Source organism: Python bivittatus, unplaced genomic scaffold (assembly GCF_059951505.1).
Source record: "Python bivittatus isolate LINGU-HERP-01145 unplaced genomic scaffold, Pbiv_v1 ctg000200_np1212, whole genome shotgun sequence".
Classification (NCBI taxonomy): Eukaryota; Metazoa; Chordata; class Lepidosauria; order Squamata; family Pythonidae; genus Python; species Python bivittatus.
This window is the reverse complement of record NW_028277040.1, coordinates 12,729,083-12,749,240: the sequence shown is the minus strand read 5'-3', so window position 1 is coordinate 12,749,240 and position 20,158 is coordinate 12,729,083. Positions and strand designations below refer to the sequence as shown.

General features: G+C 36.2%; 1 protein-coding gene across 6 annotated transcripts in view; it reads left to right on the top strand.

The window, feature by feature from the left end:
* The window catches only part of MYO1B (myosin IB), a 129,185-nt gene that overhangs the window by 33,749 nt on the left and 75,278 nt on the right, over positions 1–20,158 (top strand). For all 6 annotated transcript variants that reach the window (XM_088135702.1, XM_025165067.2, XM_007420392.4 and 3 more), the window contains exon 3: positions 2,830–2,945. In XM_088135702.1, the coding sequence (XP_087991828.1) occupies positions 2,830–2,945 (116 nt within the window). The remainder of the gene's footprint in view (positions 1–2,829; positions 2,946–20,158) is intronic.

Sequence of the window (20,158 nt, the reverse complement as noted above, 5' to 3'; positions counted from 1 at the left end):
CTTGTCATCTTTAGTCTCCATTTTAGTGCTACCAACTCCTCTGCCCCAAAGTAGAAGAAAGAAAGGCTTTATCCTAGTGGACTACTTTGTACAGGTAGCAGTGGGGAAATCAGGAAAAGGTTGAGAATGTTTCAATGGTGTGGGAATGAAGTGGGGGATGTTTTCCTGACATGGGAGTAAATTTGTAAATAAATTTTTAACACATCATATTTTCAGGGGTTGGGCTCTGATTCCCACCTCAGTTTTCTCAGATTCTTGGACAAGTTACTGTCATATAGCCTCGCCATCTTCTTTTTTGGTGAAATCATTTCTTTCTGCCTGGTTGTGCCCACTGTGGCAGCTACTTTGTGAATGGCAACAGTTGATGGGCCTCTTCCTCAGATGTGTCCACTGACCCTCAAAGGTTAGAAACTCTCCAATCAGCTCATGATACAGTATGGAAAAGAGTTCTAGATTAATTCATACAGGCTTTGTATATTTAAATAGACAGGGGCTTGTTATTAGTGCATGTTTTGAAAATAGGTATAATTAGGTAACAGAAGTTATCCATATATAAGTAAAGTGAGGGAACAATTGTATTGTTTGTGTTTTTAAGTTTTATCTGTTATGAAGAGAACCTAAGTAGTTGTCTAAACTCATAACCAATCCTGTGGTAAAGCAGGAAATGGAATCCAAATTGTCTGCTGTTTTCCTGTGCTTTAATCATGAGACCCATCCTTGGGGGCTGCAGTTCTAAAATAGTAGCAGTATAAGAACAAGCAAAGGATATTCTAATTCCTTAGATGTCATGGCATTTTCTTCCCACTACCCCAGGAGTTCTGTTTTCATCAGTGGAATGTAATTACACTCATTCCATGCTCAAGGAATTAAGTCATTTATATCTGTACTTGTTTATATTAGAATCCTGGTGGGAAGGAGGAAGTTGTGTGGGAAAATTCTTTTTCCCTGCCCCCCCCCTTCCCCCATTGCAAGGAATACAGTTTGTGGAGTGAAAATGTGGGGCAGCTTTTTCCAACCTGGTGCCCTTCGGATGTACTGGGACTGCAAATTCAGAACACACAGCTGGCATCTGAAGGGCCCCAGGTTGGGAACTGTAGGTGGGTAATGGCATTCCCATTGAGCAGTGCCCAACCCAAAGTAGTAACTTCTTGACATACTTTGGCTTAAATATGAGCACATGTCTATACCCCTTGTCTAGGCGTAGTTCTTTGACCTTTGAATATATTGGCTATTTTAAAATGTGGTATATTGGGGTTGTACTCTGATTAACAGCTGGTTTTTTATTTTCAGAATATCAGAGAAGCTTAATTACAAAAAAAAAAGTTTTTTATAATCCTCATTAGACATGACCTTTCAGCTTAGCATCTTACTAAGTTTTCCCCTTCTGTTGTCCAAAGATACATTTTTTTCTTCGTAGAATTTTTCAGCTATGAGGCTTTTATTCTGTGGCTGCTTGAGCATTTTTCTGTTTCTTGAAACTTTTCCTTACTATATGGTAACAAATAACAGTTCAACTCCAACTGTCTTTTGCTTTTGCCTTTCACTAATGAGAAATGAAATCATGTTACCTTTTTGCATGCAATATAATAAGAATAAAAAGGTGTTGCCAAATCATTCAGTTTTGCTAATTGTGAGATGTTCTTTTGGGAATAGGGGCTTATATCCTCTCAGTTTACCAAGCTTGTTGCCCCCCCCCCAAGTGTGTTACTCAATTCTCATAGTTCCATGTTGGTATGCATTGTTCAGTAGATACGAAGGGCATCAATCTGGACAATTTTTATAAGGTGCCAATTCTTGCAATTTACATGCAAAAACCTTAAAAAATGTGTGGCTGTTTTAAAGAGATGCTGTACTTGTATTTCTGTGCATTCTGAACTGCTTCTTCTGGATGATTTTCAAAGCATGTGCAACTTGCCTGTCTCACTTTTTGTAACTTGCTCCAATCCATAGACTCTGGATAGCAGCATGCAACAGAGTGATAAAAATGACAATATCCTAAGAAACAAACAAAAATGAAGACAAAATACACATTAAATAACGGGGGGGGGGGGAATCCCCAAGATCTATAAGATGAAAAAAAAACAGTTGAAAGTACAGCAGAACACAGTTGTTTGTGGAGCAGAAGACCATAGTGGGGTTCTGTACTATATAGATGTAATAGAGGCTGAAAACCTCCTGATAACCAGTGCAGGATCTTCAGCAGTGGTGTTACTCTACACTGCATTCTGGGCCAGCTGGATTCAGGAGGATGCCCAGTTCATGACCAGATTGCAAACCAACTCTTGGAGGGAACAGAAACCCTCTGAAGCAGAAACAGGATGATGATGATGATGATGATGAAGAAGAAGAAGAAGAAGAAGAAGAAGAAGAAGAAGAAGAAGAAGAAGAAGAAGAAGAAGAAGAAGAAGAAGAAGAAGATCCTGCCTTTATTTTGTACAGTTCAAGGTGGTGTACATAATGCTTCTCCTGTAAGATGGATTGGGCTGAGAGAGAACGACTGGCCCAAGGTCATCCAGCCAGCTTTCATGCCTAAAAAAAGAGTAGAACTCATAGTCCGTGATTTCTAGTCCTACACCCTAACCACTAGACAAAACTGGCTCTCAGTTTAATTTAATCTGAACTTAATCTATAGACCTTAAGGGAATGGTTTAAACATCCGACCATTATGAGAGATGTTTAGCTCTAGAATTAAACATGTTGAAACATTAACTTGTGACAGTGGCAACAACTAATACTGCTATAGTATAAGTGGAGCTAACTTACTAATACATTTTGTAGGATTATTTGCAGTATCAGCTACTAAAACTCTACTTTCTTACTCTATTACAGACTTATATTGGAAGTGTGGTGATATCAATAAACCCATACAGATTGCTCCCTATTTATTCAGCAGAGAAAGTAGAAGAATACAGAAACAGAAACTTCTATGAACTCAGACCTCACATGTAAGTATAAGGCTGAAGCTTTCCATCCATCTTCTTTTTTAAACAACATAAGTTATAGATAGAAACAGCTGTTTCCTGTAAGAAGGAGAATGTGTTTGATCTATTGTGCCTTTGATTAGCACTTAGAATATGGTGTATGTGCAGCTTTTTTCCCCCAAGGGAGGAAATCTGGGTATTTGTTCAATTAAAGTTTTAGGATGTGTTTTTTATATATAAAGAAAGTTATTTTATTTATTTATATTTATGTATATTTCAAATTTAGTCACTGCTCATCTCACTCAAGGAGCGACTCTGAGCAGTTTACAATAAAACAAGAACAAATACTAATTAAAATACACTAAAAACAATGTAAATAAATAATAAATAATACATAAATAAATAAGTAGATATTTACTAGTAATATCTCATACCGGAATTGGATTATATAGCAGGTTCTTTCATAGGCCACTAAAAACATGTCTTGTTCTACCACCTAACCTCCCCAAGTAAAAATAGCAATATTGGACATATCTTACATGCCTTTTCTTTATGGTTATTATTCATTTCCTTTATATTTCTCTTATTATTACCAATTTCATTTTTTAAAATTCTATGTAATGCTGTTATGACCTGTGGACACAACAATGAACTTATAGATTGATTAAAATATCATGGCATAGTATAGTGGCCAGATTTTCCTGCCCAGCAAGTAGTGTGGAGTAGTATTGGGCAGGTAGATGGGTGTTGTAGGTAGACACAACTACTGTGTGCAGCTTTGGATCATTTTCCTCAATAAATCAATGAACAAGTATAATATTTTGACCCATTTGTTTAATTTGGTTCTGTTCATCTAGTTTTAGGGCTTGTGTGGAAAATAGATCACGTCTTAGGTCATATTTATGTAGAAATACTGAAAGTTCAAAAGGGTTCACACACTTTTAAGCATCACTGTAAATATACAGTCAGTTAAATTTATTTACAACCAGTTTTCCAGTGAGCTGTGAGAAGTAAAAATCTTCTGCTTTGATGGCAGTTACTTGCATACTGTACCATCTAGAAGTCGACCAGAGAGTGGCTTGGATCTCCATTTGTGTAGAGGGGAAAATTATTTTTGTTAACTTCCTCTTCAACTGCAGCTGTCTGTACAATATATCATAGCATTTCCAGAAGCAGGTATTAAGGTTATACCAGGAAGTGGTGGTGGTGGTGGAGTAGGAAAGCCCTGTTCTATAAATGCAACAGGAAGGAAATCCATACATTTAAGCCAACATATCAAAATCAAATCCAGTGTCTTTATTTCGCTCAATGACAAGTACATAATAAAACTCAATAGTATAAATACCAAAATATAATATAATATTAAATATTATATAATATATAATATATTATGTATAGGCATATCAACCAGTCAGCTGTGCATTTTGTATATGATGTAGCAGAATTTAGTTACATTTAGAGTAACAGGGTCATGAATATCTGAAAGTACCAATTGTAAGTAAAATTGATCAGCATGACCAGGAAATTTGTTTAAAATGTGGTTATCTGTTTACTAGCATAAAATGGGCAATATAATAAAAGGTGATTAACAATTTAGCAGTTTCAATAGTCCCTTTGCCTCATGCTCAAAACCTTAACTCCAGTGGGATGTCTTTGTATCTCCCTTTTGGGACTGCAGCTGGCACATCTGGATGCATAGTGATTCAGATTTAATTCTACACACCCAGTATTTTCTACCATGTAGAAAACTAAATAGGGGAGGTTTGTTTCTCCAAGTAATTCTTCCTTTAGGAAGGAATGTGATGTCTTTGCTCTCTAAACTCCCTTTCCTCCTTTCTGCCTATCACATTTTTATTTGCTTCCTCTATTTATAATGACCTCCTCCCCTACCTCCCTTTTTTCTTTCCCTTTATTAAATAATCCCTGGCAAATGTTCTAAATTATCTGAAAACCCAGACATTATACGTTGGAGTGGGCTTGTAATTCAAACTGTACTATAAAAAGTGGGATGTTTTGCTGCAACAAGTTGAAACACTAGTTTGAAATGGTTAAGATAATGTAACTTCGTTGTTAAGTTGCAAAAGTGAAAGGAAACTTCCATGCTGCCCTCTGGATTTGGGGCAGCCCCTTCCTCCCCCCCTGTTTAGCAGCTGTCCATCTCATTGCGAACTTCATGGAGAGGCCTTTTATGAGCACATATGATGGAGGGAGAGGTGGGGATCATGGGAAAAGTCTCTTGGATAAGCTGCCTTTCACTTAAACTACTTAGTATCCAAGCCTTTGTTTTTTCATTCATTCAGTTTATATCCCACCTTTTTACTCAAATGGCTATTCAAGTTGGCTAGCAATAATTAAAATAGTTTAAAAGGCTCAATACAAATTAACACTACAGTAAGCTTCATTAAAAGCTTGGCAGAGGAGAGGGGAGAATCCAAGTAGACTCCAGAGGAAGTGGATTCCACAACCTGGGAGTGATCTTTGCATGCTGGATAAATGAGCCGTTAATATCGGGGACATCTTCCAAAGTGCCTCTCCAAGTTCAGGATGAGGGTAAGAAGAAATACTTATTCAAAATAAAATTCATACAGTAGTACCAGTGATTTTTGACTGATAATGAGAGATAATAGATGTGAGTCAAGGGATTTACGTTCCTAAATCCTGTTAGAATTCATGAAGATAAGCTCATAGTCATAATTTTTGTTTCAGTGGGGATTAAGGCAGTCTCATAAATAAGCTCACAGATTGCTAGCCAGCTAAAAGCTACTGTAATCTTCCTCAATATGGTGTCTTTCACGTTAGACTAAGCTCCTATCAGTTCTCAGCTGTAGGTGACAGACGTAGTAGCTGAACACCTATAGAGTGTATTGGATTGGGGAATGCTGGACTTGCATCTTTGTGCTGGCTTCTGCCATGAACATCATGAAAAAAAAAAGGAAATTAGCCATTGGATGGTAAAAAATAACTACATTTTAATAAGCAGGCTGAAAGAGAATGGAAAGAAATGAGGAATAACTTCCCTTTCTCTGTGACCAGTGCAGAACCAGGAAGGCTGACAGGTGGAGAAAAAGAGAAGCTGCCTGAAAATAAATTCTTTTCTTAAAAGAAGTTACCACATGGTTCTTAGACAAATGCTAAATTGAAGGCTGATATAGACGTAGAATTCTGAAATTGGAAGGGACCACAAAGACCATCTGATCCAACCCTCTGCAGTATGCAGGGAAACCAGTTAAGCCTTCCTTTAGAGCTGGCACTCCAGCTTTTCTTAAAAACCTCCTGAGATGAGAACTCACAACCTCCATAGGTTGACTCTTCCACTGTTATATAGGTCTTACTGTCAGGAAGCTTTAAGTAAAAGCTAGGTAGCTTTTGTTTAAAATAAAAATAAAAGCTAGGTAGCTGCAATTTATACCCATTACTTTAGTCCTCGTTCCTGTGGCAGTGGAAAATGGTTCCATATGGCACCCTCTGATATACCTGAACACTGATATAATGTCTCTGCTCAGTCTTCTTTTCTCCAGATTGAATCTCCCAGGTTCATTGAGCCTGTCCTCACAGGGTATGTCCTCCAGTCCCTGTATCATCTTTGTTGCTGGTTCAGAATGCTCTCTGCATCAGTATCCTTCTGGAAATGTGGTGCCCCGAATTATACACAGAACTCGAGGTCTGGTCTTGCCAATACCAAGGAAGAATAACTTCACTTGTCTTTGATGCAGGGCTTCTTCTAATGCAGTCCAGAACTGTGTTAGCCCTTCCGGCGGCTATCTCACACTGTTGATTCATGTTAGCTTGTTGTCAATGACTGTACCGACATCCTTTTCCAATGCAGCACTTCTAAGCCATGAATCCCTCATCTTGTATGTGGGCCTTGTATTCTTCCTCCCTAATTTTATTTTGTATAGTCAGTACAATGCTAGAATTGTATGCCTTTTTGTTTGCTTTCTCTGTGTAAGCTGTTTTATATCGTGGATGTCTGCATTCCAACGAGCATTGTATGAGTAAGCTTTCTTCTTCTCTGTTGCACCCTTCAATCCTGAGAAGCACATTTGGGAAGTATATGTGGACACTCATGTTAGGATGTACTTAATTAAAAAGTTAATTTGTTCAGAGTAGAATTAAATTACCAAGTATATGGCATAACTTCTAGAATGAAAATTTGAATCCATTTTATGGAGCAGTGGAATATTAAGCCACTTGATTAAAAAAATAGAGAACTTTAAATCAATAAAAATAAGAAAGTTTTTTACTAGAAAATAAATAACTTGCATATTTAGAATTGTCCTGTGGCCCTTTTATATGTAACATGTATAGTTAAGGAAGGTTCTTTCTTACATTCTGAGGAAAATAATATAGTTGGTATAACAAGTCAAGTGTTTTGATCAGTCTGAACATTTGCTGCACGTTATTATTGTCTTTAGGCAACATAAATTTTGAAATTCCTTCTCGTTGTGCCAGTCTTTTTTTCAGACCCAAATAGCCAATTGGTTCCTTATTTAAAAATATTCTAAGAAATATTTCTGTAAATAGGACTCAGATTAATGGAATTTGCTGACCTTAGCAATGCAATGGATTCTTACTTATACAACTAAGCTTCAGTAAGAACTAGGCGAAATAATTCACTTAAAAATCTGTTTAATTTCAGTGCAAGTTTTAATTATATACTAAATATTTCTCAGTGGATGAATTGAATGAACTTTGGTTGGAAATGTTTATGTTTAATATATTTTTGTACATATTGAATATGTTTTGTTTCCCTTTGGTGGTATAAGCAAGGAGATCAGGAAGATTTAATAGTTTCATACAAAAGAATACATTTTAATGAACTTCAGATTATATCAAAGTCAAAAGCAAACTCAAATTTTGTTTTAACATTGTGGCTTTGTTCTTCAGCTAGTAATCATAGTTTATCAATTTGGATGAGATAAAGAAACTGTCATTAAGTGGCAACTTCCTGATTTCTTTATTGTGAAGGAAATACAAATAATCTAGAACTACAATAAGAAGACTCATTCATAGGATGGCTTACTAAAATAAGATATAATTAGAAGGACTTCAGACCTCTGGGCAGTTGTCTACAATTGTGAAATGATATCTTTTCATATGAATGTAGGAATGAATGTATCATACCAAAGACTAGTCTGAATCAGCAACTTTTTCTCCACGATGACCTAGTTCCATAGTTTAATCCTATGCTATATAATTAAGCTCTTTTTTTCTTATTCTGAATCTTTCATCATAATTTTATAGATCTCTAATACATCTTCCCCTTTTATTAACTTTTGCCTAGTGCCCAAATTATGAATTTTCTTTATAGGATTGTTTCTGTAATTGATAAACCAATTTTCCCCAACTCTACAAAAACCGATGACCAGAATTGTACCTGGAATTCCCAGTTTGCACAAATATGCAAATTTTAAATCTCTTTCCTAAAATAAACTTTTTAATCTTTTCATTAAGCTATCCATTTTGGTCCCAAGTGCTCTTAATTGCTAGGGTATATATGTTATTAGTGAATTTGTGAAGTTGGGGCTCTGTGTCACAACATGCATCACTTTGCTCTCATTTATACTGAACTGTATATGCCATGGTAAGGAAAGGATCATTCTCCCAAATAAGAGACATTCTTTGATGTTTCTTGCATTCTTTTTTTCATTTTTACAAAAATACGTTATCAGCAATCCTGATAATCTTGCTTATTCCTAACTCGAGATCATTTGTGAACTATCTGTTCTCTCAGTATAGAACTGCTGAGGAGAGCTTGTGCCTTACATCACTCCATTGCAAGTGCTGTGCATTTGTTTCTACTCTCTGTTTCTTCAACTTGTTCCGTCTGCTTCCTCCTTCACTGCTGAGTTTGCTCATGTGACTTAAGGGTCTTCGTCAAAACCCTTTTGAAGGCCCAAAATTACTAGAACATTGCTATTTCACAAGATCATTGATGTTTTCAAAGAACTCTAAAAGGTTACTGAGACCATAATGGAACTATACTGATTTTTTTTTCAAGAAGAAATATTTTTTATATGATTGATAATTTTAACTACAGTGCATACCGCTATTTTGCGGGGGGAGGGAACAGATATTATGTTACCGGATCTATAATTTCTTGCAGCTCCTTTTAAAATTTGTATTACATTCTTATTTCCTTTGCTATAAAAGCTGATTTGGGGACAGATTATGTGTTTTGATTAGATAATTAGTAATTTCAGTTTGAGTTAAGAACTTACCAGTGGCTTCCATCTAGATCCAGTGGTATTTTTTTTTTTTTAATGTGACAGTTAAAATTGTAGAGTTTCAATCAATGAACTTCTGTCATCACAATTTGCTTCATATGCTATTCCTGAAAAAATTGGTTCAGGTAAGAGCTGATGTTTGACATATATTTACATAAATAGTTCATTCAGTTTATTAGTAAATTGTTATCCTTCACTAACCCTACTATTTCTTTTGCTAGATTCCTGTTTCTGCCTTCTGATTATTTAAATATATTTTATTGATTGACTTATTATTTATTTTGATTCTCAGGTTATTTTCTTGCATTTGTTATTATCACCTTGCTAATTTTTTGGCAAGTTTGGATCTTTTAATAATTCCATATATTACATTCTTAAGGGCAACCAGATCTGTGATGCAAAATTCTGGATGACCATTAAATGATAGCAGTGAGTTGGAGTTTTATGAATCTACTTGCTGCCATTCGGTGCTTGTCTAGATTTTTACAGCCAACACATGGAAGCCTTATAGAAGGAATTTTTTTAATGCATTTTGAAAAATATCCATGTAAATATATCCCAGTGGTGTGCCTATCCTTTGTTGTATAGTGTCTTGTGTAATAGTATTCTAGAATAGTGTGTCAATCAGACCAGCAGATCTATCAGCAGAAAATCTCCAAGAGAGATACTTAGCTTTGGGACCTGAGCCTTACACTGAGAAAAACCAGGAAACATTGGTCTTCTGAAGTTCACCATGAAAATCTAGGCTTGACTAGCACACTTACTGAAACCATATTCTATTATAAAACACTTATTAAGGTCCCACATTACTGTATACATTTCCAGCATGTTTTAGCTAGATGTTGTGGTTGATTCCAAGCTGCCTGATCTCACTTAAGGAAGCCAAGAAATTGCTAAGAAAGACACATATTGCTGGAATAGGGTAAGAAATTATGGAATGTGCAATGACCAGAGATCAGCAAATTTTGGTACATTGAAATGTCCAACCAGAATAAATCACCAGGTGATATTACTTTCTGACCTTCTGCCATTATTTCTAGTGCAGCATGTAAAAAAAATTCATCTTCTCTGCTTGAAGAGGAGGAAAGCTTTTCTTCCTCCCTAGCTTTTCTTTTTGAGCAATTTAAAGATAGCACCATGGTGTGGGTAACAACTATTTGGGGATAGACATCAGAAAGCACCATGTTAAATGAGAATAGCATCCTGGTTTCTTCCATCTAAAAGGTGAGGATAGCTTCCTTTCCCCCTGTGCTACTGTATCTTTTGCTGTGATAATTGTCTTAAGCTATCATGAATTGATGTTAAAAGGTGAGGATGCTGTAGGATAACTTACCAGCACATCTAAGAGCAAAACCGCAAGTAAAGAACTTCCTTTGTTAAAGTAGCATGAGTTGCAGTCTAGTTTTACAATATAAAGGCAGAGGTAGAAATTGTTGCTTTATTTTGTACTATGCCAGCTTTCTATTTAATTTAGAGGGGGCAGGGAGCCTAACAGTTCCCATGGGAAGTGTCAACAAGGAACATATGATGTAACTCCAGTAAAAAGTATGCCCTTGGTTATTTTTGTAGAACCTTATTTTGAACACATAATTTGTTTTACCAAATTATGCACCAGATGTGAAAGCTCAGGTTAGTAAACGTATTTTTCCCTCCTTTTCACTGTTTTGTCTTCACAACTTCCTTATGAAGTAATGGTGCAATATGGCTCACTGTGGAACTTGATTGTCTGAAAGTTTCCAAATTTATGAAGAATTTCAACATTATTTTTAAGAAGTTGCATGTTTTATAGGTGGATGAGTAGATAGTGTGCATTTATACCTTCCTCAGGCAACAACAATCTACCTGGTTTTAAGATACAGGGATGCAAAAGCTTTGGGTTGCCCTGGTTTTCTGGAATTTGCTTCTAGGAAACCTAACTGTGCCTTACAGCCACTCTGCCTTTTAAAGGCAGATAAAAACCTGTTTGGGAAAGTGTTTCTCCTGATAATTTGTCTGATATATTTTTATTAGCTGACTTAAGAATTAGCTTTTCACAACAGTGGTTTCAACCATGTATGAACATGCTGTGAAAGTATCTTTTATTCTGTTTTATTATATTCCTATCCTTTTGTAAACAAAAGCAAAGTATATTCCTAAATTATTTCAGTTTACAGCCCATATCAAAAGACCTAAAATATTTAGTGCACTATCCACACTTTTATGTGTAACATTATGTTCCCTTTCTCCTATATCTCATTACTTAAAATACTTAACGGTGTTTGCTCTTCTTGGTTGTATGTTAGTTCTTTTGTTTCTCAGTATTCATGGAAAATAGTTAATCTGCTCTAGTGAAAGAATAGTTTTATAATGTTCCAGGGTTCACAGAGCTGTGAGTGAAGATGAATGCTAACATTCAGTAGTTCAAGAAATTCAGTTATTTCCCTTTACCCTACAATTAAACTAAATTGTGGGTAAGGCATGTAATGTCTCTAAACAGGTTTAGAAAATAGCATGTCCATTACTAATTGGTACTGTAGGCTTAGAAATCAACTGACAGCTGAACTTCATTCATGGTATGAGACAAATTACTATATTGTAGAAACAGTTTTACAAAATCCAGGATGTCACTTTGTTCTGTTATGCTTACTCAGGAACAAGGTAATGGAGAAAATTCAGTTACAGTTTTGTGCATAGATGTGCACTGTTTACTTATCAACCCTTCCATGCTAAACTATTTTTCAGTGCAAGTAAGTTAAACAAAATCTACAAAACTTTAAAAGATTAGCATTGGTCTGCCTGCTAAAACTTCTAGTGCCTAAAGTCCTCTGGGTCAGAGAGTGGAACTCGTGTTTAGTCTCTGGGAAAGGCTCAGTACAAAAGCTCTGCATTTATCAAAGGGTCACAACTTCAGAAAACCTGAGAAAAGTACCCCTTCTTGCCTGCTTTTCTGTCTACTGGCTTCATTGCAAAACCCGATATTTTTCTGGCTAGTTAGCAACCCATACTCAACAACAGTTGACTTATGTGTGCCAAAACAGCATTGGTAAAAACTTTTCCATCTAGTTGTTTATATGAGATTCAGACTCTCTTTCAGTGACCAGACTAATAATTTAAATCCTAAAAGAAGAGGTTTTATTAAAATTAGTCCACTATCTCAGCAGAAAACTGATTTGATCAAGTAGCTGGATGTTCCAAATGTTTCTAGGAAAAGTGCAGTTTTATACTATGTTTGTATGATTGGGGTCCCCCAATATAGACAGAGTTTATATATTGTCAGTCCAACTTTACACTGAGCATGCCCAGGCAAATAATTCTGATGGACATAATCACATTTTCTCCTTGGTACACATTCAGGCAAATTTCTATACAGTGTGATTTCAGGCAGTTATTAAAGGTTTGAAGATGTTCCTGTTGTCTTAAGAAGCAAAATATGAGTTGGTCCTACGTTTTGTAAGGAAGAAGAGTTCTTTGTTTCTGAAACCTGAACTACATTAATGTTAGGTTTTTAAGGTAAAATCTTTTACATTAACGTTCCCCAACCTGGTTTCTCCCAAAGATGTTGACTGTCAATCCCATTATTTCTTAGCTGGCATGACAACCATGCTGACTGGCGACATGGAAACTGAAGTCCAACATTTTTGGAGGATATCAGGTTGAGGAAGACTTTCAAAAGCACATTTTCCTAATAGTTTGTATTCTGTGGATTTATAGATGAATTAGTCCCTTAGAGGAAGTTAAAAAGGAAAAGGAGTCTACCCAAAGGGGTTAAAATGTCTAGGAATAAACAATGCAGTACTTAGTTAAGTATTCTCTGTATTTATCAGGTAAAGACAAGCTGAAATCTTCCCTTATGCTAGTAAACTCTAATGGCTATTATTTTTTGAGGTCCCTAGCTGCAATTAAGCACAGCTGTCAATCCCTTTCACTGAAAATGTGCCATTTATATTGCCTTAAGGCTTAATTCTGCCCCCCCCCCGCTTTTGGAGGGGAAAACATACAAATGGTACCCATCTGCTGCCATAAGTGCCTTTTGCCATAAATTAAAGTAACAATAAGTACAGTAGCAAGAAATCCATAGAGCAGCTATTTCTTAGTAAATGTGGAGCTAGAGACTGCTCCTTCCCCCCATCCTTCTCTCGGACTTTTTTGTCATTGCACCTGCCCTTGGAACAGTATCCGTCTGGAGACCCACATAGACCCCACCTTGCCCACCTTCAAGCAGGCTTTAAATTCCTATTTTTTTCCCCCCAGGTTGTTTCAGGCAGGCACCTTTAGTTGGGAGATGATGTTATGTTATTGTTGTGTTCTTGTATATAATGTTGTGGGTTCTTTTTATATATAAAGTTGTTATTTTTTAATCTTGTGAAGCTGCCTAGAGTTGTTTTGGGGTCAAGTGGCCTGGAAATTGTTCAAATAAATAACTACAGTTTTGTAAGGCAGCAAAGCTTTGATTGAATCTCTCTAGCAAAGTGGATCATTGAATTGGGGCAATGACCTGCTTTTGATTTTCGTTTTTGAATCTAGGAAGAGGCTTTATATAGTTAGTCGTTCATTATTTCATTTATGGTATATGCAAACATACGAAGATTTTTTTTGAAGTGAAACAGCCAAATGCATCAAGACAGGTAACTCATTTTTCCAAGTCCAACTGTTCAGGTGAGGTAATGCCTCACAATTGACTTACTGTTATGATTGCTATCTGGATTTGTTTTTATTTTTATTTACTGTGTTTGTTACCAACCCAGTCATGTGACTCTGAGTAATTTATACACGAAGCAAGAAGTCACTCTTGCTAAGCCTCACACGTCAGTCAGTTAAGCTGTCAAGGCTGAGAGCCTGCAGCAGTTACAACTGGTTATATCATGAATCTAGTATAGTGTATGACAAAGTAGGGCTTATGAGCTCATAAATAGCAAAGTAAGGCCAAAAGCGCAGGTTCTGTGAAAAATATGGCTACTGAAAAGGACAACCAGAATGATCAGAGGCAAAGCAGTTCCCCTGTGAGGAACTATACTGTGCACCTAAGTTTATCACAGTCAAATTACAGATGTGCTTATTACAGTTTTATACGGGTGACACACATGCGTTTCATGGTGGTTTATAGTGTATATTGAAATACCCCCAAGCACTTTAAAAAACAACAGCTTTTTTTTTTTTTTTAAACAAATTTAGTAAAGAGCCAGTTTGGTCTAGTGGTGGAGGGCCCAGGCTAGAAAGCAGGAGACAGTGAATTCTAGTCCTGCCTTAGGCATGAAAGCCAGCTGGGTGACTTTGAGCCAGTCCCTTTCTCTCAGCCTAACTCACTTCACAGGGTTGTTGTTGCAGGGAAAATAGAAAGAGGAAGGAGCATGAGGTATGTTCACTGCCTTGAGCTTTTTATAAAAATAATAAAGGCAGGATTTAAATAAATAAACAAACAAACAATCTCAAACTTAGGAATTTGAGGCTTATTTCTTAATCAGCCTGCCAAGGGGAGCGTAAGAAGTAAATGCAGAGAAACAATTTCAGCTATGCAGCAGTACTTTGGCAACACCTGTGATCTGACTTTGTGGTTGCTACTACCCTTTGTAGTTGTACAATCTGAGACCTATTTTATAAAGAAATAGTGAGCAGATTAAATGGCAAAAGAAGCACTATGGGAGAAAATAGTCAGCTAAGTGATGGAAGGGGAAAACTAATGTTCTTTATACAGGAGATGTGCACCTCTCCTTTACTGTTGGAGAGGCAGTGGAAGCCCATGAAAAGCCTGAATTTACAAAACGTTCTAAATTAGAAGCAATTAGGTAGGATCCTTTTGTGCAACACCTGTGCCCTATACTGCGATCATTTGTATTTCTCATTATTTGATCCTTAATTCTTCTCTCCTTTCCACACTGCCTAGTCCATTTCAGTTTTTAATTTTGACTTCATGGATATAGGTCTGCTTTAAAAGTCACCCTTGAGGTGCTTATTTTAGCAATGCTTATTTTAGGAGAAAAAGGAGGGGAATGTAAAATATGCTCAGCTGCAGTTTTGTTTTAAAACTGGGTTTTAAAAAGTTGAGTTTTGAGCAGTTTTTTTAAAAAACTTACTCTTAAATTTTTAGAACAGAGCTTCTAGTTTGTCAATCAGAAATACATAATTTTAAAGTAGTTAGCGAATTTTATTTATTTATGTATCACATTTATATAGCCACCCATCTCATGCAAAGTGACTCTGGGCAGCGTGCAACAATTAAATAAAATAAGAAATAGATAAAAACAATCATTATAAAAGATAAAAAAGGGATTATTAAAATACAACATCATCAAAAAGTTTACAAATTTTAAAATATACAAACTAATAAAAGCAAGTTCAGTGTTACTCTTATGTTTCTGTTTATATGTTTATGAAGGGTTTTTTATTTTTTAAAAAGCAGAGGTAGTTATATTTTGGAGCCTCAAAGATCTGAGTTCCACTCCTTTTTTATCTTTTTCCTGTCCCACATCTTTTAAAAAGGATTAAATCTAATTTTTCTCATTTTTTTAAAAAAAATAAACTGTTGAATAGCTAATGAAACATTTACAAACATTTGAGATTGTGATTGAAAATTACTGAATTCCTACAGAAGCAACAAGATATCACATTTTTGCTGTACATATGCAAAATGTAAGTCTCTTTTTGAGATAGGCTAGGCTAAAAGGGAAAAGGAATTACGATAGCTGATTGTCTTTCTCCCAGTTCTCAGCAATAGAAGTTGGTCTTTTATTATTATAAGCATGTATGTTATTTAATGTGGGATTTGTAAAGAGCTGTGAGTCAATTAGACTTGGAGCCGCTGATGGTATTCCAGATGGTGGGGGCATTGTCCACGAAAGATGTGCCACCTGCTGTGGGTAAGCAGCCAGAACAGATCGCACAATTGGTTGCTTAATGAAGGGAATGTGTGGGGCATGGGGGGAAAGGTTGTATTTGAAGACAGCATCAAGAAAAAAAGCCCATTGAAGTGCTGAGACGACAATCCCATTTTTTATCTACAGAATGTAAACTTTAGACTGAAAAAGGCACTAGAGCTTTGAAGTAAATTTTAATTTACTTTATTTCACAGAAAAACAGAAGAGAGTATATGTGACAGACCTTTTCAAGCACAAGTGTGGCATCATATTTCAGCTTCACATAATAGTCTTCCTGTCTGTGAAGAATTATTACAATTGTCCAATTCCTTTCTTTCATCTGGCTAAATGATATACTTCATGAATTAGCAATTGGGTTTATATTTGGGGAATATATTTTAAATGGTTCCTTTGATTTTGATACCTTTAAGTACTCCAGTTAAAACTAATAGACTGTTTAACAATTGCTGCTTTCACAGATTCAGATCAGAACCAAGTCAGAGTCAGTTTTCCATATGAGTTATTACTCATTGCTTGGCTGATTCCCGGGCTCATTTCCCCTTACTTTTTTAGCTATAATTTCTTGTTAGATGTTTGGGCAGAACACAAAAAGAAATAATGAATAAACCAGGAAAGCAGAAATAAACCATGCAATTACATGTACACATCACACCCAGTTACAGTAGCAGTCGCTAAGCTAACTGTAAAGTGTCAAACAAACCAGAAATTGTTTATTGAGCCATTCTGCATTTCTGTATTATACTAAGACCAAAACAGACCACATTATGGCTTCGTGCATGGTGTTAAGTCTATGAAAAAGTTAGAGCATCCTTGATGGTTATTTTATAAGGGTTAAAACTTGGTTTGAAGCATCTTGAGACATTTACCAATAGAGGCGAATATGTGTAGCTCCGGGTTGAACTGTGGAGTCCTTGGGGTTCTCTGAGCTTGGTTCTTGCAAGAAGAGAACCAAGCTCAGAGAATCCCAAGGACTCCACATTTACCAATGACATATGCCTTTGAGTAATTGTTGACTCCTGGTGACTGCCTGGAGTACTTTCTGCAGTATTCTTGGCCATTCCTTCCTTCACAGGGCTGAGAGAGAATGACTGGCCCAAAGTTGCCCAGCCAGCTTTCATACCTAAGGCAGGACTAGAACTCACAGATTCCCAGTTTCTAGCCTGGTGCCTTAACCACTATACCAGATTGGCTCCTTGAGACATTTAGCTTTAGAGAAATAAATATTAACATGATAAGAGATCACATTCTATTTCTTTCCTAGAGTTCATTTTTGTAGAATAGAATTAGAAAGTTGATCAAATGCTTATTCTGAAGGTCATTTCAAACCCAAGGTTTTTAATTAACTTGGTCTGAATTAAACAAAACAGGAAAGTAACATTTTGCTGAAGGGAAATGTGTTTTTAAAATTTCAAAATATTTAAAATTTAAAAGCTTAATGAAGTTAGGTAGTTAAATAGATTAGTTAAAAAACTGCCTGTGGGTTTAGGAGTAAACTGCTAATGCTTTTTGTGATGTTGGCTCAAACATTGCTTTCATTCCTTTATATAGTATGGCAAGTTGGAATTATGAATATCCATTTCCTTTTTCTAGGAGCTACACAGCTTTTGAAAAGAGAAGTACAGACGATGACAAGTAAAAGCTGATCAAATATTTGAATCTTTAAAATAAAGTTTTGCAAAGAAAACATGGCTGTTTAACATTGAGTAGTTTAAATAGTTATGCCATTATTATCTGGGGAGGAAAATTTGATGTGGCAAAAACACGTGATATGTTTATCTTTTATGTGACAACTTTGCAACAAGCCGTTATTTCATTTTTTAAAAATGCAGTGAATAGTCTTCCTGAAATATTGACAAAATTTGAAACACATGTTTGAATGTCTTAAATAAGAAGAATTTAGAAGATTTATTTGACTCTGTAATTATATGGTTGCTCAGAAGACTGGCATGCCGTTGAGGTTTATAGCTATAAATGCTAACAATATGAAGGAGATTATACATTGATACGGTTGTCATGAGATCATAGGGGCTGTCCCAACATGTCATTACCTCTGGACATGTGACAGGCTCCACTCTGGATTTGATTACTTCAGGATTTTGTTCGCACATTCAGTGTTTGCATATATAGGAGGAACACATGTTAATAGGTTTTTCATGGTAAACCACATTGCACAGCAGTAGGAAGTGAAATGCCTATGGGAGGAAAAGGAATATTTTAACACTTCTTTATAAAGTGAGAAATGTGCGTTGAGATCAAAGTCAGAGATTAGAATAATCAATTATAGAGTTAATGACAAAATGGAAGGAGCATATGTATCACTAGCATTTGAATGGTAAAGTGAGCATGGAGGACTGAGATGCAGAAGTGTAGGCCAGGTTTGAGGAAGAAAAAAGGCTGACAAAAAGTAGAAGGAAGATGGCACAGAGTTGGGCAGATTCAGGGGGCTCGTTGGGATGGTCTGAGTTGCATATTACTGGACCTGTGGAGACATGGATAAAACATATTGAAGGGATGACTAAAATGAGAAGCTATTAAATGCAAATATTATCCATTCCAAGTCAAAGAGAATAAAGGATAATTTTCTTCATCTCCTGTTGTAATCCAGGAATTTGTTTAGTGGATAAAATACCACATTTATAGGATAAAGGTAAAGTCACTTGGCTCATTACTTCTTAAAGGCTATTGACATAAGAAAACCTTGCTGAATGAAACAGTGGCCCATCTAATCCAGCATTCAGTGTCATATAGGGGTCAACCAGATGTGTTCAGGAAGCTGACAAAACCAGGGACATGGATGACACTCTTCCACTGTTGCTCCCTAGTAGCTAGTGCATGCTGCCTGTAGTTCCAGTGACCATAAACAACAATCAAGAGTTGTTGCCATTGATAGCCCAATGTTCCACGAATCTGTCAAGTTTCTTTTTAAGACCAACTGTATTGGTGGCCAAAACTATCTCTGATGTTAGCTAATTTCACAGTTAAACTACGTGGTGTACAAAGAAGTACTCCTTTTCATCAGTCCTGAATATTCACATGCTTATTTGTAATGAACAGCACTAGGATAGATGAAGAAAAATGTGAGGTATTTTTCAAAATGGGTAAACACAAACACACACAATGTAGTAATGATTTTGATTGTCCTTCTCACCCCCTTTTTTTTTGTTTTTTTGAGTGGTGATATATGCAGGAATCCTAGTGTGATCTCTAAAGGTTTATGTAAGAACATGACTGTATATAGCATTTTTCCCAGTTCCCTTTCTAGTTAATCCAAAACAAGATTTTTTTTTTTCAACAGCTGCACACTGTGCTGGCATTTTCATTGAACACCAAGACTCCAGATCATCCACTGTTAACTCATATCTCATCAATGTATTTGGGAAGTGTGGATTTTTGTACCAGTATGCATCACCTTTGCATTGAGGCAGCCTGTTCATCCAGTTTGGAGAAATCATTTTAGAGCTCTTTATATTTCCCTTTAGATATTATTACGTTGAACAGTACGGTATAATCAGTAGATATGATAACCTCACTCTCACCAGATGATTTATAAACCAATTAAAAAGTATTAGTCACCAGTACTGTGCAAAGCATTCAGAAGAGTTGCTTCACACAGTGTATTAATATGAGTGAAGCAGTCTCCTCAGAGCATTAAAAGAGTTGCATCTTTTAGAAGGCTCATGTAGCTACTTTGAACATTGTCTCTAGCCATCTGCACCTATGTGTGTGTGTGTACAGCTGTTTTACTTCATTGACATTCCCAGCGAAAGTGTTATAAATGTGGGCAATTAGGGTTAGCTTTCAAAATAGCAGGAGAAATCTTCCAAAGGATGTGGCTGCTTTAATACTTCAAGGAGAGGTACATCTTTCATGCTGACACAGCTTACTAAGCATCTCTTTTGAATTCTTTTTTATACCTTACAAATTGCAGCTGTGATCCCTGAGGGCACTTCACTTTGAATATCTCTCTAATATGAACATTTTTCTGAATGAAAATTGTATTTCTCTCCCCCCACCCCCCTGGTTTATATAGCACATGTCTTTTTATATAATAGCTACTGAGTTTGTACAGGAGAATGTTACAGTTTTCTGGAAAACCTAAGTACACCATATCTTTTGGCTTAGTCCTGTCTACATGCTTGTGAGGACTGCGAAGTCTAGA